The sequence below is a fragment of the Daldinia decipiens genome (genome assembly GCF_022478715.1).
Source record: "Daldinia decipiens strain CBS 113046 unplaced genomic scaffold F4813scaffold_9, whole genome shotgun sequence".
Classification (NCBI taxonomy): domain Eukaryota; kingdom Fungi; phylum Ascomycota; class Sordariomycetes; order Xylariales; family Hypoxylaceae; genus Daldinia; species Daldinia decipiens.
Genome location: NW_026054552.1, coordinates 939,754 through 962,474, shown reverse-complemented (window position 1 = coordinate 962,474; position 22,721 = coordinate 939,754). Strand labels below are relative to the sequence as shown.

At 47.0% G+C, this 22,721-nt stretch overlaps 7 protein-coding genes across 7 annotated transcripts; 4 read left to right on the top strand and 3 right to left on the bottom strand.

Moving 5' to 3' along the window:
* Window positions 1–356: 356 nt before the first annotated feature.
* F4813DRAFT_340371 (uncharacterized protein) lies at window positions 357–3,353 on the top strand. Its single transcript, XM_049241244.1, has one exon. The coding sequence runs from the start codon at window positions 596–598 to the stop codon at window positions 3,095–3,097; it is 2,502 nt and encodes an 833-aa protein (XP_049101637.1). The 5' UTR covers window positions 357–595; the 3' UTR covers window positions 3,098–3,353.
* A 2,115-nt stretch (window positions 3,354–5,468) lies between these two features.
* F4813DRAFT_353749 (ferric reductase NAD binding domain-containing protein) lies at window positions 5,469–8,198 on the top strand. The gene is made up of 2 exons (XM_049242673.1): window positions 5,469–6,844; window positions 6,898–8,198. The coding sequence occupies exons 1-2, from the start codon at window positions 6,152–6,154 to the stop codon at window positions 7,957–7,959; spliced, it is 1,755 nt and encodes a 584-aa protein (XP_049101636.1). The 5' UTR covers window positions 5,469–6,151; the 3' UTR covers window positions 7,960–8,198.
* Window positions 8,199–8,832: 634 nt separating this feature from the next.
* Window positions 8,833–10,332, top strand: F4813DRAFT_353748 (yippee). Its single transcript, XM_049242672.1, has 2 exons — window positions 8,833–9,500; window positions 9,701–10,332. Exons 1-2 carry the CDS (start codon window positions 9,403–9,405, stop codon window positions 9,933–9,935), a joined length of 333 nt encoding a protein of 110 aa, XP_049101635.1. The 5' UTR covers window positions 8,833–9,402; the 3' UTR covers window positions 9,936–10,332.
* Window positions 10,333–10,709: 377 nt separating this feature from the next.
* Window positions 10,710–12,604, bottom strand: F4813DRAFT_340315 (uncharacterized protein). Its single transcript, XM_049241243.1, has 3 exons — window positions 12,234–12,604; window positions 11,248–12,167; window positions 10,710–11,189 (listed from the first exon to the last, which is right to left on the bottom strand). The coding sequence occupies exons 1-3, from the start codon at window positions 12,315–12,317 to the stop codon at window positions 10,922–10,924; spliced, it is 1,272 nt and encodes a 423-aa protein (XP_049101634.1). The 5' UTR covers window positions 12,318–12,604; the 3' UTR covers window positions 10,710–10,921.
* A 546-nt stretch (window positions 12,605–13,150) lies between these two features.
* On the bottom strand, window positions 13,151–14,563 carry F4813DRAFT_340306 (uncharacterized protein). Its single transcript, XM_049241242.1, has one exon. The coding sequence runs from the start codon at window positions 14,305–14,307 to the stop codon at window positions 13,162–13,164; it is 1,146 nt and encodes a 381-aa protein (XP_049101633.1). The 5' UTR covers window positions 14,308–14,563; the 3' UTR covers window positions 13,151–13,161.
* Window positions 14,564–15,846: 1,283 nt separating this feature from the next.
* On the top strand, window positions 15,847–16,281 carry F4813DRAFT_387771 (tRNA-splicing endonuclease subunit Sen15; the record flags this gene model as incomplete). Its single annotated transcript, XM_049246602.1, has 1 exon — window positions 15,847–16,281. The coding sequence occupies one exon, from the start codon at window positions 15,847–15,849 to the stop codon at window positions 16,279–16,281; it is 435 nt and encodes a 144-aa protein (XP_049101632.1).
* A 62-nt stretch (window positions 16,282–16,343) lies between these two features.
* On the bottom strand, window positions 16,344–17,652 carry F4813DRAFT_387770 (putative alcohol dehydrogenase; the record flags this gene model as incomplete). The annotated part of the gene is made up of 6 exons (XM_049246601.1): window positions 16,344–16,440; window positions 16,510–16,602; window positions 16,657–16,685; window positions 16,743–17,304; window positions 17,361–17,507; window positions 17,567–17,652. 6 exons carry the CDS (start codon window positions 17,650–17,652, stop codon window positions 16,344–16,346), a joined length of 1,014 nt encoding a protein of 337 aa, XP_049101631.1.
* Between the last annotated feature and the right edge of the window lie 5,069 nt (window positions 17,653–22,721).

Genomic DNA, 22,721 nt, shown 5'->3' with positions numbered 1-22,721 from the left:
TTAAGTCTTAGGGGACTAAAAAGCCCGCACGTTGGAAGTAGGTACCTCCGTACTGTATTAGGTACTCTGATTTTATTTACAGCAAACACATCTTATTATCTTTTCCCATAAAAATTTGATGATTTTCTGTGGTCCAAGCTAATAAACACTGTAGAAACTGTCTGGTCATCTCGAAATCACATGTATGAGAGTCATGAGTTTTAATTCTATTTCTAGAAATACGCCAAAATGTTGTGTGAAAGTTAAAGTGGGTATTTCCTAATTAGGAAACCAAGTAAACAAATCAAGTGTTTGGTTAGAACCGTCAACTATGTTATTAACTATGTCTCTTTCATCCTTATTGGACAAAGCATTGGCATTTATTTATTCTTGTCATTTGGTCATCTCAAAGCTTCACTTTTGGATCGCATCTCTATGAACCAAGTATCGCGATAATATCATTTTGCTTTTCCTACTGCTTTTATTTTGGCGGCGACGTCCGCGAAGCATGGAGCTGTTGGCTTCGTATCGCCATCAATAAACAAACCGGAGCTCTCAAACAAGCATTCATAACTCAGCATACATATCTGCTTAGTAATATTGCTAGAGCCTCCCCATGTCATTTAACGAATTCACGATCCCGTATAAGCCAAGGCCTAGGCCAGACAAACTGGGAGGGGCATCACAGCCTTGGACCGCGGCGCGCTGTCAACGCTTACTTCGGCCATTGCTTTCGCGGATTGCTTCTCTAAGAAAGGATGCTGCGGCATCATTACTAAGCGCCAGGGACGATGAGTTCGGGCAGGAAAGGAGAGTTGCTACTGAGCAGCAAAATTCTTATTGCGAATGGTTAAGACCGCGCAAGAGAGTCCGCCTTACCTATTCTCAGAGGCGATCTCCCAATCAGGATGGAAAATCTACACTTGGCAAGGATCCAAGGGGGATGAGTACGACAAAATATCCCCAGAGCGGCGAGGGAAGACCTGTAGTTCCCGGAGAGATAGTACCGGCTACGCCTTTACTACGACGTGCACGAGGCCATGTTGTCTCATCGCCCACAATTCCCAGTCACCCTAAGGAGCAACCTGAACAACCTATAGTCGGATGCAAACGAGATCAGTTCAAGGACCTCGAGAAGCGTCTCGCAGGCCTACGGGCTCAGTCAACTTCGAACAGGCACAATGACTTGGAGGCAATTTATAAGAGCCTAGAAGCGCTCCTAAAGGCGACGCGGCATGTCACTAGTCGAGGACGAGGGCCACGTTCATTCCTCGATATGTGTCTTAGAAAAGTACCCTCCTATATCGAGGAACTCGAGGCCTGGGAGAAGATGGAAGCCGAGCAGAACGGGAGTATTTCCACGCTTGACGGTGTCGACACTTCAACAGAGATATACAACTACCTAGAGTCAATTGGATCAAATCAAGCCCTTGGATGGAAACATCTCCGGATAGTAGTTCGGGCAGACGGTCTTAATGCGGTGAAGCAAGGAATTTCAGAGGGATTATTCAGTGACGACTTCTCAGAATTACTTATCGATCTATGCATCCGATCCGGCGCATTATCCGAGGCTGAGGAGCTCATCGCAGCGCTGGTTGATCGCCAATACTCTCAGCCAACTATGGCAAACAGCTCCTTTGCCGAGTTGGGATGCTTTCGGCCTCTCTCGATGCTATGGACTTTTGCTAATAAGCATGGTCGTACTTCATTTCTCCTTCGACAGTATTTGCTGTTATTATCTAATGGCAGCCTTCCTCAAGACTGGCTTGCGACGCAAGAGTTCGAACGCATATGGGCGTTGGCTGCGCGGCACTTGTCTGTGGTAGAGGCAGCTGACGACGCCGTGGCTTTCATGAACTACTCCGTCACGTTGTTGTGCCGCCGGGGGCGAATCCTTACAAGCGGAAATAACACGAGTCGCCTAGAAAAAGATATTGCCATAGCCAATAAGCAGACACTAATTAGTGCTTTAACAATGCTAGCTGCGATGAGTTCGTTAGGCGAAATAGAACTCCATACAGCAAGCGTTTCAGAAGTTGAGATCACGAAGATAAGCTTCATTGGCAATAGGCTTAGATATATTCTTAGGTCGTGTATGGCCGGTCTAGAGTCGTCAAAGACCACGCGGTGCGGCCTAGGAAATGACCTGTTGCACTTGGCATACTACATCTCATCGAGCGATGCTCAAGTCGATAATAATATCTATTCTCATCTCAAGTACAGTATTGGACAAGCATGGCGACAACATACGGACCATAATTCCGCGAGAAGCAACCGCACGAGACACCGTCTTACCGATATAGCCTCATTTGTGTCATCAGTAGCTCGCAGTTGTGGTCGAGGAATGAACCTGGCGTCTCACAACTGTTTAGACATGTTATTCAGACAACTCATGGGTCTCGAACTCGATAAGGAAATCCTGAATAGCATGAAGACGATAGCGGCCTTTTCCCTTGCGCAACAGACCAATAACGTCAAAGACTTTGTCTACGCAGAGAAGCTAGCCTGCAACCAACACTCGGCCGCAGGGGACGACGCTCGTATACGACCTCTCTTCACGGGCTACCGGTGGGAGGAAACTATAGGCGAGTGGGTTACAGTCAGCCCTAGACGTCTGTCCCAGGCGAGAACAAGACAGCTTCGATCGTCGTCAAGGTTAGATGGAGATCATAAAGCAGACGGTGCCGAGCAGAGAGCCACTCAGTCCGGGGTGGCCATCTATGGTGAAGCAGATAGTGTTCCAGGCCCGGAAATAGCAAGGGTGGGGAGCAATCATAAGGTGCAGGGCTCCCCTAAGCCCCCCGGTCCCGAACGCGTCAACACCAAGAAACGTGCGCACTCTTGTTCACAGGGCGACAAGCAACAAGCGGCTACGGAACCCCGCCGGAGCAAAAGCATCGTCGCTCTGCAGTCCACAAAACTAGCCTACTCGTTACTAGACGACGAGCTCGGCTCCGATAAAGAAAACGGCGGTCATGTCGTTCGCAAGAAACCAATGAGAAGCATTGGCAAAAAGACCCTGCTTGGTACCAAGCTACGATCCAGACCCAGCCTCGCAAGCTCAGTGAGCTCCGGCATTCCCGGGGACGATTGCAGCGATGACGAACTTTGCATGTGAGACTCGCGTTTTTATTAACCGCGAGATAGCATCGTTTTTCTAGTATGAGCCCACTGGTGACAGGTTTTGTAAACCTGTCTGTGGATACGCTGAGTTTCGGGCCCGTGAATGTAATATATATGAACGTTATGTCTAGCGGATGCGGAGGATTCTACGGCTGAGCGTGGGATCTTGCATTTTCAACGGGAGCTGCGCCGCTGGATGGCATTTGGTTAAAGAGCATAGAAATCATGATATCGGTAATTACCTATATATAAATGTAAATACCTATTTTCGAGATTAAAGCTGAAATGAGCAAAAGCTACCGGTCCCAAACGGTAACGTTGTAAAGTGGTTGACTCCATGCACGACTAGGAATAACCCATGTGGTGGAGGCCCGTTGAAACTTGAAACGGCTGGATTGGGCAACTCGTATCAACTTGACTACTCTCAAACGCGGCCTCTGCCATATCTGGAATTGTTCGATTTTCAGAAACCCTCGAAGTTTATGCAAAGCATCCCACATCCATGTATCACATCTTCCAAATATGTTGAGTTCGCATGAGCCACGCTGCCGTTTTCGACAAGGTAGAGATTTTAAAGCTTAGCCTGCGATATCTAGTCATGATCTTCGTCATGTCATAGACGTATGTAGTAGCCATGATCCTATAAATGGCATTTGGTATATACCGAGGAGTATAGGATGAATGACTAAACGTTCCTTTAGTGGAATCTTTCCCGGGTATCATGATAGTTGAATATGTACATATTCCACATAATGATCGCGTAAGCATTTTGAGGCTCACTGTGTGTCGAACTTTTGGGTTGCAGTGGGTCTAAGAATATGATTTGGGAAGTATTAACTATTCCAAGTGAGACCCTATCATCATCGTCAGAATTAAGCATTTTGATGTGAGCCAGGTTGTAAGCGGCTTAATTGAACGCTTCTTGATCGAGATTTCGTATCACATTTCTCGTTGAGCGTAGATGACGCAAGCACCCGCTCGCTAAGGAAACCAGATGAAGTGCTGTGGTATACCATCGTTTGACTATGTATACATATGGTTATGTATATGGTGTCGACGGAGTTTTGTAATGTCTCGATGAAATAAAATATGGTATCGCATTCTATGGTAGATTAAACGAATTAGACTTCAGTAAATAGTAACAATGTCGCAATGTTCTGCAAAAAGAGGTAATAGTCCAATCGTGGTGATCGTCCTCGGAGGAAGAGTGTTTCATGATGAGTCTAGTATATGCGCCACAGCCAGTCGTTTGACTTGCACACGAGGCGAGAAGGTGTCGAAAATCTAGGATGCTTCCATTTAGATGCACCACCAGTAGGTACGTAGCCGCTTGCTGTCCTATCCAAGGGTTAGTGCCTGAGTGCTTGGCTATTATCAATCGTCATTGGTGGTGCGATCATCCAGATCCCTGTTTTCTAATGTGCGCTGGCTCGTTTCAAAAACTGCTCTGTCGATCATGATGCTCCCTACCGCGATGCAGAATTAAGATCGGACAAACGAATGATCAGGCCAGAAAATTGGTGATAGAAGCTTTCGTGCCTCAAAATTGAAGCATTAGCAAGAGCCACACATTGCATGCGTAATGTACAGTTTCAACAAATAGCAAAGATAGATAAGATAGAGGACCAAACGGTTGGATCTCCAGATGAAGTAGAGCAGGGATGTGGTTGTATGTACTGGGGTAGTGGGCTTGCTGGCTTGCTGGCTTGGTGACCCCTGCTCGATCGGCTCAGGTCCTCGGCCAATCCTGCTTCTTTTCTTCTGTGTACCTTACATTGGTGGCACTTTATCGGCCCATCCCCACACTACCAAGGCAAAACTTGCTCGTAATCTGGGCTTAGTACAAGAATACGGAATACTTCGAGAGATACCTATCATGCGAACGCGTGTATTGTATGCAGAGAAAAATTTGAACGTTTCAACTGAGTGTGTGTTGGTAAATTGGGAAATGAATAAATGTTAAGCCTCGTGAAAAGAACATTTGAACATTGAACTAAATGAAAATAGAAAATAGAACAGATAACGTCCGAACAAGCAATTGCTTAAAGTAAGGCAAACGTTATTCTGGCTTTTGATTGATTACCTAATCTAATGTGGTAAATCGCGATGAGCTGAATATGTACAAACAACTAAATTGTCAGATTAGTTCTCGGTGAAAGAATTCAGTGGAATTCTGCTTGGCTGCTTGGTCGGGGAAGGTACCTCCTAGCATTCCTCTCTAGGCTTAATTTTCAGGGGATAGACGCAATGATTGGCATATACTATGTATGTAGTGAGAGGGCAAACCGGCATTAATCGACGTAATCCAGTAACGCCCCGGGCGGGTACTCCGTCGGTACGTACCTGAATATTCTAGGTTCTCATACCTACCTAGGCCCTGCACGGGTAATTCTTACCTTCAATTATAGACTGACCTCCTTATTCTTCCTCATTCATATATTTCATGCAAATGGGCACTGCTCTCTCTTAGGTCTTCCACACCCTGTGGCCTTAATCCTTCTGGTCCTTTCTTCACAGACCCATTCTGCATCCCCAACTTTTAATTCTTCAACCAGAATTGGGCGAGTGTAACGTCGACCTACTTCGTTCATTTACAATAGTACCCTTGCAAGCCTTTTGCAGGCATTCTTCTAGGTCGCATCCTTCGAGGCTCTTTAGTCAACCGTTTTCCACCTTGGGCCAGACCCCCGAAGACACACTCCCATTTAAGTATTCGTCTTCCCTCTCCACCTTGGCAAGTGACAAAAACTTGACCTGGAGTCACCTAGACTACAGCCTTGAAGACGACTTAGGCCGCCTTCAATATAACTTCCTGACAGCAGGCTGTTAATTGCCCTTCGTTCATTCCTCCTTGGGCTATTCAAGTTGACCTTGTTTGGCCATTACATATTCCAACTAGGTCTCATAACCAACCTCCTGAGATCACTCAACATTCCTTGCTTTTACTGATGACGATTTTCTGAACCGAGGTTCCTATTTCAATTCAATTCTAAACTTTGATTAGTTTAGCTGGTATACTTCCGACGACAACATCAATCCGGCTTTTATCATGGCTGGAGGAGGACAGGCAGAAGCTGCTGGTGAGGGGCAGGCTGCAGGATGGACGCCCGCGATGGAAAACGAATCTTTATCTAACTATCTACTGGTTGTTTGTGCCGCTCTCTCTTTGGGTCTCATAATATGGCGCATTACAACGGCATTACAAAAGTATGTCCGAACCGTTACGAGTTTAACAAACGACACGCAGCGATACTTTGCACGCCCGTCTACGAAATTCGCCTGGATCAAGAAGAATCTCTTATATGCCCCCATGTTTAGGAAACGACATAACCGAGAATTTCAGCTGAGCAGCGCCATCAATGTTGGTACCCTGCCCACTCGGTTCCAGTTCCTCTTTCTAGTGGGATACTTCGCAACCAACATTGCCTTTTGTGTCATCCACATTCCCTTCGCCGAGAGCTTCGCGGATGCGTGTAAGCAGTTGAGGAACCGAAGTGGAACGTTGGCAGTAGCCAACATGATTCCCTTGTTTCTCATGGCTAGCAGGAACAACCCTCTCATCCCCCTACTCGGCATGTCATTTGACACTTTCAACCTAATGCATCGTTGGTTTGGCCGTATCGTAGCATTGGAAGCAGTGTGCCATACGTTCTCTTTCTGGGCTGCGTCAGCCGCAACTGGTGGGTGGTCAAAGGTACTGACTACTACCGTCACAGTCCCATTCCTGCTATTCGGCTTCCTTGTAAGTTATATCTGTTCGTATCCTAGGCGATCCCTCTATCTAACATTGCTTAGGCCACCATTGCCTTTGTGGTGATATTGTTTCAAGCTTCGAGCATCGCTAGACACGCGTACTACGAGTCCTTTAAGCTTCTGCACATCGGTCTCGCTGCGCTTGCGGTTGCGGGCCTTTGGTACCACCTTGACTTGAAGCAAGTCTCCGCGATCAAGTGGTTGATTCCGGTTATTCCCTTGTGGGCTGGCGACAGGCTGATCCGGGTTATGCGTATTATTTACCACAACTTCGGTCGGGGAGGGACCAAGACGCTTATCGAGGCGCTCCCTGGCAATGCCGTCCGTCTGACGGTGACAATGGCCCGCCCTTGGGCTTTCAAGCCGGGCCAGCATGCATACTTATATATGCCAACCATCAGTTTCTGGCAGTCCCATCCATTCTCCCTGGCTTGGAGCGAGGAGGCCGAAGAGTTGAGCTCGGATAAGTTGGCTATGAACCGACAAGACGTGCTTGCCATGCGCAAGACCACCATGTCCTTCATCATTCGAGGACGGTCAGGAATGACACACAATTTATACCAAAGGGCTGCAGCGCAACCTGATGGCCGGCTTATGACAACATGTCTCGTCGAAGGACCGTATGGTGGCGAGCATTTGATGCACTCCTACGGCACGGTGATGCTTTTTGCTGGTGGTGTAGGTATTACTCACGCAGTCCCCCACGTCCGAGACCTTGTTGCAGGTTTCGCAAATGGCACGGTAGCCACGCGAAAAGTGGTGTTGGTATGGATTATTCAGAGCCCTGAGCATCTCGAATGGATTCGACCGTGGATGACAGAGATCCTAGCTATGGATAGACGGCGTGACGTGCTGCGGATTATGCTATTCGTCAGTAGACCACGCTCGACAAAGGAAATACACAGCCCTTCGTCGACAGTCCAAATGTTCCCTGGCAGGCCCAACATTGAGACCTTAATCGGCATGGAGGCAGAGCAGCAAGTCGGGACAATGGGCGTGACGGTTTGCGGACCTGGTGCCCTCAGTGACGAAGTCAGACTAGCGATTCGTCGCAAGCAGTACAACACGTCGATCGACTTCATCGAGGAGGCCTTTTCGTGGTAGACAGCTAATAAGTCACCGCTATTGCTCAGGTTACTTGGAAATCAAGTGGACTGGGCGGGGAGGGCGTCCAGATTTATTGTAGTCGTATGGGTGCTCTGTTCGGTTGCGCATATTTGATATTTTTTCCTAGGACCGCCCTCGCAGTTTCTTGTAGATACCTTCTTTCGTTGATAGACATGTCGGCCTAACACCAACGGGTGGTTATGGCCGGAGAGATCGAGAATATATGATTTATTAAATATTGCAATCTACCTGGTGAACAATGAGACTTCTTGAAGATTCATGTAAGACTAACAAATGAGCCAGGAGTTTCTTTAAGTTTGGTAAGACATGATTTAAGAGATGGATAGAGTTGGTAACTATAACTTGATATGGCTCTTGGGTTTGACTAAGATTCAAGAGACAAACATATAGTCAACTACGACTTAGGTAGGAGGTGTATATACTTATGTCCAGTTACTCAAGAAACATCAGTTTACTATTATGAAATAAAATACGAGCTGGAGTATCACAAATGCTTGATACGAAGAAGAGACAACTCAGGTATGAATAGGAAAGGGATATCTTCCTGGAGTTATGATTCGACTATTCACATACTTGTGTAAGAAAGCCAACCAGTTTGATCCATTAACACGAGAAACTACTTACCTAACTACTTTAGTCGTAGCACGGACGAATACGGGAGTTACAAATCCAACATTCACTCATATCAGTCCCTTTCTTCGAATTTAAAATCTTTTTTTTTTCTTAACAAAGAATGTAGTACAAGTTTAGATGGGAATTGTTTGTCAAGTGAAGATAAAAATGTTAAGTGTCGAAGATAAGAAAAGAACCACGCGGTAAGATAAATCAACTACCCCATACGAAAGCTGCAGGGGTAGCACCACTGTACCACGTCAGCGGGGTAAGGACCTTACCTACTAAGATAACTAAGATAAGCAACTCCAGCTGTTACTTACATCCACATCACATCACGCCTGCATCGCGCGAGACTGGTTTGTTCCTTAGGTACCTTACATAAACGCTTTTGGTCTTCTAAATCGCAATTCTTCTACTGTACAATACAAGTTGCTATGCATTTCGGCTGCCTACATCATTTGTAACTAACCGGAGTAAACAAACAAACAAACAAACCACTAAACCAATAATATCGGCCTGGCCTTCGGATTTGGTCCCGTTAGGTATTACGTTATCGCTCCTCTCGGACACAGACATCCGTCCCTCGTATTGTATCTTCGCCCCCGTGCTATCGTCAACCTCGGAAACTCGCGATACCTACCTGCCTGCTCGATAAGCTCCTCGTCTAGCTACCACGCATCGATCGAAATCGAGAACACTGCCGGAATCCTTTTTCGGGTCGGATATACCACCAAAAACTACCTGGCTAGGTAACCTGCCTGACGAACGGGAACACACGCGGTCGGCGTGGATAGATCGGCCGCAATGGGTCTTGCGTACAACACGTATCTCGATAGTAACAAAATATACGGGTGCAAGAACTGCAAAACCCATCTTGCTAATCATGAAGAGATCATAAGTCGGGTATGGCACCCCTCTCTCTCTCTCTCTCTCGTCGTTCTTCCGTCGTCTTGATCTAAGTCCCTCGCATCATAATATTTTATCACATCATATTATACCGTATCCTCCTCCTATATATCCCAGTCTTGTATCCCCTCCATATCACAGACCTTTCTATGCATCCAGCATCCCACCCTAGCTACGCCAACTAACCCACCAGCCAGAACTTCCGCGGCCAGCACGGCAAGGCCTACCTCTTCAACACGGTCGTCAACGTGGACGCGGGCGAGCCGTCGGAGCGCAGCATGACGACTGGCCGGCATATTGTGCGGGACATCACGTGCAAGCAGTGCAAGGAGACGGTGGGCTGGAAATACGACCGCGCCTACGAGTCGAGCGAGAAGTACAAGGAGGGCAAGTTCATCCTCGAGGCCGAGCTGCTGTGTAATGTCAGCTAGGCGGCCCCGTCCCGTCGATGGACTTGGCGATATGACGAGTGAGGACGGGTAGAATAGAGAGGGGACGGTCTGGTCTATATTTTTTTTCAGCATGGGTATGCATTGCTTGGGCGTTTTCTTGGTTATCGTAGGCGGGTCGGGTCTGCTGGGTGGTTTTAGACGGGCAAGGCAAGGCAAGACAAGGCAAGAGTCGCGCCTCTCGCAAACGTACGTACAACGCCGTGGAGGTCTTCGAGGGTCGGATAGAGTTCCTCCCTTTACGTTATGAAGCTTCCTTAATGGGGTGCTATACAGGTTAATAGATAGTTTAGCATTATAAATTGTTACTTGCTTTACAATGCATAGGCCTCGTTTACTATTAACTGCCAGTACAATCACTTACATCTTGATGATACTACTCTATAGTTAAACTTGATTGAATGTTATGTTTTGATACAGAGATTAAGAATATCCTGATGTTATAGACATCGTATATCTACTGGCATATCTGCATTGTAGGCTAGGATTCTGATGCGCAGAGGAGAGTATATTATATTATATAACCATCCACAATTATAGCCCATAGGAACTCTCTAAGGAGCATCTACGAAGCATCTACGATATGAGTATCTCAATACTTTATAGTCGTCCCCTTCTCTCAAATCTACTAGCAGAACGAATGACTTAACTCTTCGGGTAACTAACATCGAGTGAGAGTAAATGATCAAATATAATTTATAAGTCCGACCCTGATAGTTACGCTGCCATCTGAAATAGAAGACTATATCAAACAAACTGATCCGCTGATCGAAACTAAAGTACTCCAACCGAAGCACATATTACAAACACAATAACCCACTAACATGCCGATACCAGCCAACGCCATCCCAATGCAAAAACACGTCTCTTCGCAAGCCCTAGCCACTGTTTAATTATCTAGAGTAATTAGGTCCAGCCCACCGTGCTCTTAGGCAGCATCAAGTAATCTGATTTGCTTTGCGGACAATCTAGTTATGCTCGATAGGTTCTTCGGGGAGCAACTCCTCTACTTCCTCAGTTGGCTCGAGGAATTTGAACGGTGGGCGCACGACGCCGTTGAACAAGAAAGTAAAGTACACTAGCAAGACGAATCCGGCAACTTGTAGCCACTTGAATGCTTCCCACCCGAGACCGAGGGAAACCATCCAAATGAATAGGGTTCGACAGCTATCAATAGTCGACCGCGCTGTTGCACTGACGTTGCGAGTGACGGAGAGGCCGAAGAAATTATAACCACTAGCAACACAGTTAGAATACTTATCATCAAGGCGTGACAGTGCGAGGCTCAACTTACCCGATAGAGATCATAGTTAGTACACTAGACACCCACACGGCTCTGTACTCCGTCATCTGTCGGAAGCCCTCAACCATATCGAACATCCCGTAGCGGCCAGCATCGGATCTCCCGATGGAGAGGTGTAGTACCAACATACAGATCAGGGTAACAGCAAGACCAAAGAGACCTTCCCAACCAACAACCTCGATGGGGTCGATTTTGGAACGCTCTAGCAACCACTCCTCGAGGACGAATTGTGTGGCGGTAAAAATCTGCGCGAAGGCAATAAGAATAACACCCAGCGCAGCACGAAGGCCCTCATCAGTAGCAACATCCTCTGCAGCCTGGAACAAGGCGTTGGTGACCTCTGCTTTGGCATCGGGCCAGATAATACCCGCAAGTCCAACCAGCGCAATACCGATCATGACACCAACGAGGGAAACCCATTGGAATAAGTGCAGCTTGCGGTGTAGGAAAAAGACGCTGAACAGGCCGACAAATAGCACCAATGCACCACGAGTCATCTGGTAGATCGAAGCAGCTACCATAAACAGACCTGCGTTCACAAGCGTCGTGCCGAGGATATCGCATATGGCCGGTAGCGAAAGGAGTATGATGCCATAACCCTTTAGGGGCCCATCGACTACACCAACATTGTTCTTAGTTGGAGGATTGGGAAGAATAAGCGCCTGTTCCGAATTGACGCTAGCAGCATCGTCGTTATCATCGACTTCCGCGTCCCCCCTGGGGATTGCCTGGTATCCGTTGGCAGCCGGGGTCTTCCTGCTCGCGTAGCGTTGGTACGCGAGCCTCAGCCCGACAACAATCCAACATCCGACTTCTCCTATGAACATCTGCGCCGTCTGAAGCACCGGCTGCTCAAACGGCTGCCGCTTCTTGGGATTGGGGTCGTCGCAGTTCCGGACGCATTGATTGTCCTGCACAATCGCGGTTAGTGAACTGAAGCGTCTGGATGTGGAGAGGCGAGATTAAGTTGAACTTACCTGGTACTTGGTGAAGAGCGTATTGCAGACACCGGTGAGCAACATCATGCCCACCAGGAGAGGGATAAGGGCCTTTGGCGCCATGATGACCGGCGATTCACGGCAGGTTTCGCAAAGGAGTGGTCTTGTGCCAGCAAGAGATAGGGGACGTTGCAATTGAGCAAGCGTGGGTAATGTAACTTTCTAGAACTATAAGAAAAAGAATGAGATATGATAGATATGATTCGCGGCAGCTTTGATGAGCTGCGGAAGATATGCGAGTGCGAAGCTCCTCGGGGATGGCGGCAAGGAACGGCGTGTGAAGGTTCCAAAGGTTGTGTTAGAAGATAGGGACCACCGCGCGGTTGACTGATAACGTTGGATTGCACCCGTCTTAGGTAATTTAGGTACATAACCTTGGCAATGCTGCATGCACATATGTAATATGTACCCTACCTACATAACATACATATGCAAGAGCTGGGATTAAAAGCTGTCCCCGCATTGGTCAACCGATTAGCCTTATGATATCAACTTCAGCTCTGATTGGCTTAGCTATAAACCCCCGGGTCTAAACTGCATCTTGGAGCCGGCAGGTGCTCACTAAATCGATCTCGTGAACACATTGCTATAATTGCTGTGTACATATGTACCATCCATTGAGTTTTGAACCGTAAGCCTCATTTGCCATACTCATATACCTCTTATTTTAATTTGACCCCTTTGCTTAATGACTTCTTACGTATTTCAACATTTAATTATACAGATTCGCAAAACAATAAGCCTGGTGCTTAAATGCTCATATCGTATGCCTGTTCATAGCCTGTCAACTGTAAGTTGTAAATATATTTACTTGCGTTTCGTAACGCCAGATGGCATGTTATTCAAAAAAAATATGCTACTAGACACCAAGTCCCGCCATCTATAAAAACCTGCAAAAACACCCCATTTAAACGCAGAATGCTTGTCTTTCATTATCAGTTGTGAGGCTAGATTGCTCGGCCTTCCCAAACCGTGACTTTTGCTTCTTCGTCCTCTTCTTCTCTTTCTCCTCCTCAGGGTTCTTGTCGCCAAGGTTGTTATAATGAGGAATACCTAATTCCTTATCACGCGCCAGACGCTCAATATCCTTCTTAGTTAGAGGGACCCCTTCGATAGCCTTAACATGTTTCCCTTCAACGCCCATCATGATACCTGCGGTAGCGGAGGCGATACATGCAAGACAAACAAATAGACCAGTCGACCAACTAGGTCGATCGTACCGATTCAAGGCCCACATGAAACCTGATAGAACGCATTGCAGAAACGTGTTGGCAACGTTGAAGTAGATAATAAAATCTAGTTTCCACATCTTAGTCGGAGGTGCCCGAATGCTCGTCGGTGGAGCATCTGATATAGTCTCTAGAGGATACGGAACACTATCAACGTTGTAGTTTCCGACCATCTCCTCGATATTCTTCGGCCCAAGAGACGTAGGAAGTTGTTCGGAACCAGGAAGACGGAACCAACCGCGATGGACGCCTGCTAAGCTTCGTAGAGCCTTGTGATCACCCTTAATACGATACCGAAGCAGGAAGTACAGATCGCGAAAGCGCCACGGCGCTAAGCCAAAACCAGTTACGCAGAACAACCCGTTTAGTATTTGGGAATCCGTTTCGATCCATATTCTGCGCGGCGAATCAATATCATCGCAGTCGAGTTTGCCATTCACCCAGCACATCTCTGGCGCAGCGTTGCATAGAAGAAGGAACAGCATGCCACCCCAAGCCACGACGTTAAGGGAGTAGATAGTGAGGAAGAAGCCGAATCCAGTATTGTAGAATTCCCAGAACGAAACCAGACCCATTCGTATTTGCTCCTTTATGGGATATTTCGGTGGGAAGTGATACCCATTCACATATTCTCGCATATGGACGTTCACAGCGGCGACGTTCGACGCGAGCGCGCTGCCTACCCCCTCCTGCGCCTGGGCCGACATAATTGGCGCGCGTTGACTTAGAGAATCATTTTGGTCCGTCGCTGTTGAGATTGTCGTAGCCTGATCAACGGTATCCTCTTGTCCTTCTTTAGATATTCTGGGCGAATCTAGTGACATCTTCAGGAGATGCCCTTGCTCCTTCCGGAAGCCGATAAGTTACAAGATTTTCGTTTTCGGGCGCGAGATGATGTAGAGTGGTGTTGCGATCCGATTGAGAGCGAGACGTGGTAGATATCAATCGGCCTTTTTTGAAGCGTAGGTATAGCTGCGCAAGGAGAGCCGAAATGAAGAGCCGAGGAGCGACAATACAGTCTGATTAATTCGATTTGTAGTATCAGGGCTCAGCGTGATTACCTTATTAATAAAAAGGGCAGAAAGGTACAATAATGATTAAAATAACATATGTTAAGGGAAGCGAAATGGTGAATGAGTGCTGAAGGCGAGTAAAAAGACGTCAAAGGTAACATAGCAGGATTTGGTGTACACTATAAGGAGAGGTACGATGTACGACGAATAATTTGGTACGTTGCTAGTGTAAGTTAGGCTTTAGCGGTTTCCTTGGCACACAATGTAGGCCTCTGAATGGGGCAAGGGGTCTCCTCGTCCCCTCTATTTCCCTAAAATACCTAATTATGACTGGTTGCTGTTGCGAGTGCAACTAGTTCCTTCGCATCTTATGTATGTAGGTAGTGTAGCTGGCAGTGGAACAGGGATATATGTACCTAATCTTTTTAGATACTGGTCTCATAAGCAGATGGGAGAATTCATACCAATTCATCCTACAAAATACATGAATATAAATGATTCCGTAATTGTTTCTATGTCCAGATAATACAATTAATGCTACCTATAAATTAATTTTCTTCGCAATCGAATATCGATCACAACCCCTAAAGAAGAAGTGCGCAAGCCGAGACAGAGTTACTCGTCATTATGTAGGCGTGTACGAAGTACCTAGAACGAGATTTCGCATTCCGATGACATCTGCACAAACTGTAGAAAAGGTCTAGATCTCTCCACCAAGCTAAAGGTTTCAAGATCTGCGCCTCGAAAGTTGCACAGCCATATATGCGTGGCTCTCTTCTTGAACTACCACTCTACATTAGTAGTATGTTAATACGTACGCAAGAGCGAATTTCGGATATGACCCTCGTTGAGACGCGGCCACACATTATTCTTATTACAAGTCTGTCCAAGACCAATAATTAGCGATATAATACGCGTACGGTCTCAGTTGACTCGTTAAGTATGGTTCCATGTGATGTCAATTTGGGTACAATTTAGGGTCGGGGAATGCCGCCAGTGTACCATCACGAACTGAAAGTTGAAGTGACACATTTAAAGATTTTGAATGCTTGACTTGTGGTTCCAATAATCTGGCAGGTGACTCCAGATTCAATGTTATCAATTAGATGGACCTCGAAACCTTAAAAATAGACAAAGTACCTTGCCAGAGGTAGGGAAGGTATTACCTATCGTGATGCCTAATATCTTACCTAAGATACCTTAGGTGCCTAAGGTATACAAGTGCCTCTTTACACCGCCTTTATGCCCTAAGCTCCTGCCGTAGTTTGTAGCTTGCCAAAGGGGTCCTTGATTTGTATGAGAGAATTGCCATGCAACTACAATTTAGACTCTAACACGCAAATATTCGACATGGCCGAGAAATCTTACGTTGAGCATCTTGCGGTATCGGTGCTTGACAATCTTCGGTATCAACACGATTGGACTGAGCTACAAATATTGACTCATTCCCCCGTGGATAACTCACCACTACCGCGACCCCTAATCTCTGGGCTACCTCCCCGTCGACTCTATTTACATCCAGATGATCAGATTGAAATGCTCAAATCCCACCCGAACCCGGAAGGGCGTATTCCGGAGACACTTTCAGCCGAATGGGTACTACCAATTCACCTAGCTGAAAAATGGACACTTAAGGCATTCGCAAGCGTTTTTGATTCCATGCCACCAGAGAACTCAGCTGCTCCGGATCGTGTCAAGAGAGTACTACTCGCTACGGTACATGATGACTCTACCGTCGTTTACTACTTCATGCATGATGGTATTGTCAAGCCTCGGCAGAACTAGACTTAGGCGGAACAGTTCTGTTCCGCTCAGGGGGGGTGCAATGATTCCAGACTGTTCTTCGGTCATGGCTTGAAAATTACCTTTTGCACTTGCATCTTATCAAACAGATCGTATCCAGATACGGCCATAGAAAGGGGCATGATTTTCTCGAACATGAACCTGCTAGGGGTTAACAAATGCTGATAGCTTTTCGACTCAGGCTTCATGACAAAAGACGGGCCAACTTACTTAAATTTATGTTGATTTCTTGCGAGGACGCTGAGTGCATCGGCGAATATCGAGCGGACTGGACATCTTCCCATTTGTAACCTCACGTTTTTGCTACGCCAGCGTCAGTCATATGATACCTCAAATATGGGCTAAGACACCGCGTACTTATACCCTTCGGTACCACTAAATGGGATCTGAGCGAATTGTTAGTTGGAAGTACGTGAGCAGACACATATTAGGGGCTAGATTACCTCGGCATTGTGGACGCCTATACTGCTTATGAACCCGAAAGGTCTCAGGACATCAAAGGCCGTTTTCAAGGCGGGGCTTAAGCCAACTACTTCAATAACTGCATCTGCTCCTCGGCCATCTGTGACTTCTTTGATTCGAGCAATCATAGCCGACCGGTCCTTCGCGAAGTTAAGGGGCTCTGCACCCAAGCCCTTTGCGAGTTCAAGACGGCTATCGACGCTATCAATGGCGAAGAGATGTTTTGGCTTGTACTCTAGCGCCGAAACTATGGCACATAGTCCTACCGGTCCGCAACCGATAACCACCACTGTGGCTTCGGACGGATCTTGCGAACGGAGGCCATTGAATGCATTCCTGGCGCCAAAGAAGCCTGTCGGGAATATGTCTGCCATGAACACCAAAGCATTGTCGTCGATCTCGGGCGGCGCCTTCATGGCTGTACCGTCTGCAAGGGGTACGCGTACATAATCCGCTTGAGCGCCATCCAGCTTTTCCGAGCCAAACAATAAGCTATGGTCACACCGAGACGAATACCCATTTTTGCAGTAAAAGCAGTTCATGCTACGAAGCATATTAATGGATTGTTTAAATCGCATATGGAGCACAGCCTAGCCTACCAGGACACGGTGAAAGGAGATACCACCTTATCCCCAATCTTGACTGATTTAACATCGTTACCAGCTGCCACAACCGTGCCAGCGAACTCGTGGCCCATAATGAATCCTGTGTTCGAGGGTTGGTGACCTCTGAACGTATGAAGTTCACTAAGAGGTTTAAGAATTAGTTAATTAGCTAGGGGCAGAAGCAAGATGCTACATAATACGCACGATCCACAGAGAGCCGTTGCTGAAGCGAAACCTTGTACGGACCGTCGAACACGACAGCATTCATCGTAAGCGGCAATTCCATCGTGATACGTCTTAGCAGTAAGATACCGGAAGTAGACGTTAGATCCGGATTTCCGACTTCTGTCTAGTAACGATATTTATTTACTCGACTTATTATTGATGCTATACCAGCTATACCAGCTATACCAGCTATACCAGCTATACCAGCTATATCAGCTATATCAATGTGGCCGGCTTGTTCTTCGGCCTATTTACGGCACTCCGATGTCACCTAGTTCACTTATCTCGAAAGAGAATGCGGGGGATCGTACTATCTCGAGTGGGGTAACCCAGGTAGTTAGTATATCTTCACAAATACTAATTTTGCTCTATTTCTAGCTCGGTGCTTTAAGGACTGAGATTAACTAAATCATTAGGTAACCATATTTACATGTCCAAAACTAACAGTTAGCGACAGTCAGCGCTTACAGATTCTAAGGAACCCCCAGGGTTTTCCCGATGCCTCGTCTACTTTCTTCAAAGTTGAAGTTTGTAGTTAGGCAATGATGTTCTTGGCAGCACCCCGCAAAGGTTTCAAGACATAATAGAGACAAGACATAGAGAGATAGACACCGTCTAGCACAACACAGGCTTTTCAGCTCGTCAGATTAACCAATATAGAAGGACTTGGAAACACCCGACTAGTATTCCCGATAAGTAGCACGATCGTGTACGCGCAACACTTTACCAAGATCAAATTGTGATGATTAGCACATGAGCGCGGCCGGTCGCTATTCCACGCCTAAGTGGATAGGAAGACCTAGAAATATGAATAGAAATATGACGGTGTCCTGCGGTGCAATATAGCGTCGCCAACAAACGTGTCCACGTGTAAGCGACGATGTATCCGAGATGCGCTATCATCCACCACTATCTACCACCATCCACCACCATCCACCACCACGTTGGCATTATCTCACCTCGAGTTATCTATCTAAAACAGTGTGGCGCTTTGCGTTCTGTCTTGTTCTACGTACTCATGTTAGGTATATAAACAACCGGAGTTGTCTCCTCTCAAGGCTTAGTTAGACAAGGCGCCGAGCGCCAGGCTCCGAAGAAACTCGTACCATATCAGAGCCCTACTCCTCTATCACTTATGCACTGTGGGTGCGATTTTCGCGGGGCGCCACTATCGTGCAGAATGGTCAAGCTGCTGATTACGGAGCGGAGCCCGAAAGCATGTAACCTACCTAGGTACATATATCCCTATCCGCTTGCTAGAGTGCGTAGGTAGTCGGCCAGTCCAAGTGGTTGGTTGGGTTGAGGGTTATACAAAAAAAATTTAGTCCTACCATTTCGTGCCAATTTAATTGGACATCCGGGAGACATGTGTTAGTTGGGTGCGGCTCATAGGAGGCTCAGCGAGGTGGCCCCCAATGCAGGTCAACCGAAGCGGCTGAATAAAATGTTTCAGGGAATCCGAAGCAAGGTTCTTCCATGCCGCTCCCGACGACAGAGGGCGTACAAGGGAAGCCACAGGTATAGTGGTATAGTGGTATAGTGGTATAATGGTATAGTGGTATAGTGAAAGGAGAAGATGAATTGCCTACCTGTAGTGATGCGATGTGACGATGGCGGTTTGTCTTTAAAAGACATGATCCGAAGGGACCAATCGCGACAGCTAAGTGTCAACAAGGCGTCATCGTGTGCGCTGAGCCGCCAGCCTAATCGGACACCGCCTCACTAGTTGCGCGTACGACTCTACATACATGCGTTATACGTATTATACATGCATATACAGTACGTAGTTTATAGGCCAAACATCACTGGTGTTGGTCTTGGAGTAAGTCGTGATGGAAGATCTTTTTAAATGGAGCAGTTGATGCAAACTGCCAAGAGGCATGTAGAAAGGGTGGTTTTGGGGTCCGCAGACTCTGCACCGGCAACGTTACCTATTGACGGCAATAGATCACCACATGAACCAGCCAGCCGCGGACGGCGTGGGGAAAATAACTCTTTCTACCTCTCTCTGGGTCTTGCAGGTCATAGGCTTGATAGGCTTGATAGGCAACCAGTCATGACCGTTGTGAGGTCCAATTGCATACATACATACATAGTACGTTAGAAGTCGAGCATGAGCATGAGCATGAGCATGAGCATGAGCATGGTCGATCTTCATTCTGCCTCCCGGCCTTAGGCCGAACTATTTGCGATGGCATTGGAGAAAAGGCTAGTCCGCGAGGACCTATGAGAGAGACGAGACGCATGAATATACATCCTAGCCCAGAGCTGCGGGGGGGGGGGGGGGGGGGGATGATGGGATGGGAAGGGATGGGATGATGAAAGGCTAATGCTATAGATAGATATATATAAGGTATGTAGGTTGGCATATTCTTGGATAATGTAGAAGAGGAGTAGAAGCTGCAATCTTGTATGTGATAGATAAATAGCCAAGATGAAACGAGAGAAGAGGAGTCTCATGAAGCCTTAATAATAGTCATACCAAGGCCTTCCTACGCGTGTACGGGACTTGGTCAGGGTCTAGGTCAGACACATTGCGACCTCTTATTAATATTATGACTAGGTAGGTTATACCTACGACTACATATACATACCTTATACATGCCTTAGGTATATGCGGCGGAGTACATGGATGAGGGCATTTATCATGCAGGTGAGTCTACGGTCTGAGGCATCTAATTTGTCGGCGACGACATGGAATAGTAGGGTATTGTATGTGCTATGTATGCTATGTATGTGGTACGGGACCCTCCATCTTCCCTCCTTCAAGTATGTTTCCCCCCACAACATTATCTCTATCTCTCACTCTTACGGGCGATCCTCTCGGAGCGGATTACCTACCTACCTACCTACCTAACCTACCCTCCCACAACCAATCCCTCGGCATCAAATCGAATATGTAGGCGGCGGACTATTTTCGTCGTCGTATGTAGTTATGTTATCCCTTTATTCCTTTTTTTTCTTGGAGCTATTGGACAGTTTCAAGCTTAGTATTCATCTACTAATGTAGGTATGTAGGTATGTATGTATGTATGTATGTATGTGTGCCCGGAATTGCGGCCCACTCGTCACCTTGGAGCTGAAGTGAAGCGAGCCTCGGGCTAACGAGAAAGAGAGTCTTTTTTTTTTCCCTTCTTTCTTTCTTCCTGCTCTTCTTCTCTCGTGCGCGCGGACACACCTTTTTTGGGCAAGTAGTTTAAGATGGATTTTTCTAAGAGGCCTCCCATGCTGTCCACGTTCCCCACAGAGCGAGCGACTTTGGACCCTGCACAACTCCTCTTTCTGTTACCGGGATCGTGACCCAAGATTTAATAAGTGACGCATTGCGGTCTACCGACAACTCAACGTCTAACCTAGGTGCTAATCGTGTGTCTCGGTGATAGTTTTCTGCTAGAGTAGGGCCTTTTTCAAACAGAAAAGGTGCAGCGAGATGTTGCAAGCGTGCCTGATCCTAACCCTTCTGGCGAAAGATATGTGCTAATAAGAACTAATAAGATACATCAATAATGCCCTTTCCCGCAGGCATCCATGCATCGTTAGAGCGCAGCCGGGTCTTGCGGTCAGCGGCTTGCAGATGCGGCTGTATCATGGTGCGATATGTATTGTACTCTATCAAGGTCCACGTCACATATGTACACTGGGCTAGACCCTTTTACTCCATGCTGCTTCCATGCTGCCTCCATGCTGCCCATGGCGTCCTTTCTGGGTGGCTTTGGTATAGTGCTACCGAATCGTGCAATCCTACCCTTTCTTGCGTGGGCGGCACGTTGTTAGAGACAAATAGATGCCTTCTTTTACCTCTTACATACACATTGACCCCATTAATCGTCATATCCAGACTCGGAAGCTGAGAGCACTTCCTACATACTATGTAATATGTAAGGTATGTCCGTCCTAGCGTTTCCAGCTCCCGTGGGACTTCGTCCTTCTCATTCCCCTTCCCCTTCCCATTCTCTTAGAACCCATTCCCCCCTCCTTATGTATTTCTACTAGTTATGTGATATGATAACTACCATATTATATACCTGATCTTGAGTGATTATCTTTAGTAGCTAGTTATGTTGAATTTGAAACTTATTCGTTTCTCATAGATCCGGTCGTGCCGCATTCTTGCACATAATATGCATAATATCTATGTAGAGTATGCGAAGCGACCCCGCCTCATCCTAGATCGAGTTGCCCTGTATCCGTAGGAAGATACTATGTACTAGATACTGCCGCTCACCTTCGCGCGTATTGGGTGGATAGCCAAGAGGCACAGACCGCATGTAGTCCCCAGATTCGCAAAACCCACCCCGTCTGCCCGTATATACCTGATAGTGTGTAATGAATTCTCGCCGCAGTTACTTGCACTGACCTCAAAGTGGCTGAGCCAACGAGAGATTGCGGCAGCCGAGCAGATTCACGCTTGTGAATACCTATGTAGATAGTAGAATGCAGTACACTTTTCTCTTCTCCTTCTTACAATCCTTTCTTTCTCCTTCTCTATGATCCTCTCGACTCGCTACCATTACCCCGTTCTACTCTGCTCAGCCCTCTTCCTTGGACCAATACTATCCTATGGAAGTTGTGATGATATATGACGTTTGAGTACGTCTGAACGAAAGGTATTGGTAGTTCCACTGGTATACGCCCATACGACCATACGCACATACGCACATACGCCCCTCCCAGTAATCAATATTGGATCGCTATCTGGATCGCCGCATCTTTCCAATACTACCTGCTACATAGCAACATAGCGAGCGCTGCATTTGTCTGATCGGTGCCTTTATCCCCGCAAAAAGCCAGCCTAGATATTCTAGTCCCCCATCTAACACACCCGACTCGACATCAAATTCCCACTCTATTCGTACCCTCACCCAGTTGGGCGCACCTCTTGCCCATCAAACCCGTCGCGCTATTACCCGTTTGTCGATTTTCCTGTCGTCTGACTGATACGTATAGATATTCACACATACAAACATACAAACATTGCCTACCTGCATATAACACGAGTAGCGTAGGACTTGACTCTTGAACGAATTTGCAGAGTGTCTGAATTTCGTATAGGAGAGACACGCCGCCCCCCCCCCCCCCCCCCCCCCCCGGCGCCCGCCCCGGCCGCGGCCGCGAGCGGCGGGGGCGGGC

What these genes read in the sequence shown, in the direction of transcription:
- F4813DRAFT_340315 (XM_049241243.1), bottom strand. Translation starts at nt 12,317, where the DNA reads ATGGCGCCAAAGGCCCTTATCCCTCTCCTGGTGGGCATGATGTTGCTC. An exon ending in CGCTCTTCACCAAGTACCAG is followed by an intron (nt 12,168 to 12,233) that starts GTAAGTTCAACT and finishes GCGATTGTGCAG; the next exon opens with GACAATCAATGCGTCCGGAA. An exon ending in CTAACTATGATCTCTATCGG is followed by an intron (nt 11,190 to 11,247) that starts GTAAGTTGAGCC and finishes CTGTGTTGCTAG; the next exon opens with TGGTTATAATTTCTTCGGCC.
- F4813DRAFT_353748 (XM_049242672.1), top strand. Translation starts at nt 9,403, where the DNA reads ATGGGTCTTGCGTACAACACGTATCTCGATAGTAACAAAATATACGGG. An exon ending in CATGAAGAGATCATAAGTCG is followed by an intron (nt 9,501 to 9,700) that starts GGTATGGCACCC and finishes ACCCACCAGCCA; the next exon opens with GAACTTCCGCGGCCAGCACG.
- F4813DRAFT_340306 (XM_049241242.1), bottom strand. Translation starts at nt 14,307, where the DNA reads ATGTCACTAGATTCGCCCAGAATATCTAAAGAAGGACAAGAGGATACC.
- F4813DRAFT_340371 (XM_049241244.1), top strand. Translation starts at nt 596, where the DNA reads ATGTCATTTAACGAATTCACGATCCCGTATAAGCCAAGGCCTAGGCCA.
- F4813DRAFT_353749 (XM_049242673.1), top strand. Translation starts at nt 6,152, where the DNA reads ATGGCTGGAGGAGGACAGGCAGAAGCTGCTGGTGAGGGGCAGGCTGCA. An exon ending in TCCTGCTATTCGGCTTCCTT is followed by an intron (nt 6,845 to 6,897) that starts GTAAGTTATATC and finishes AACATTGCTTAG; the next exon opens with GCCACCATTGCCTTTGTGGT.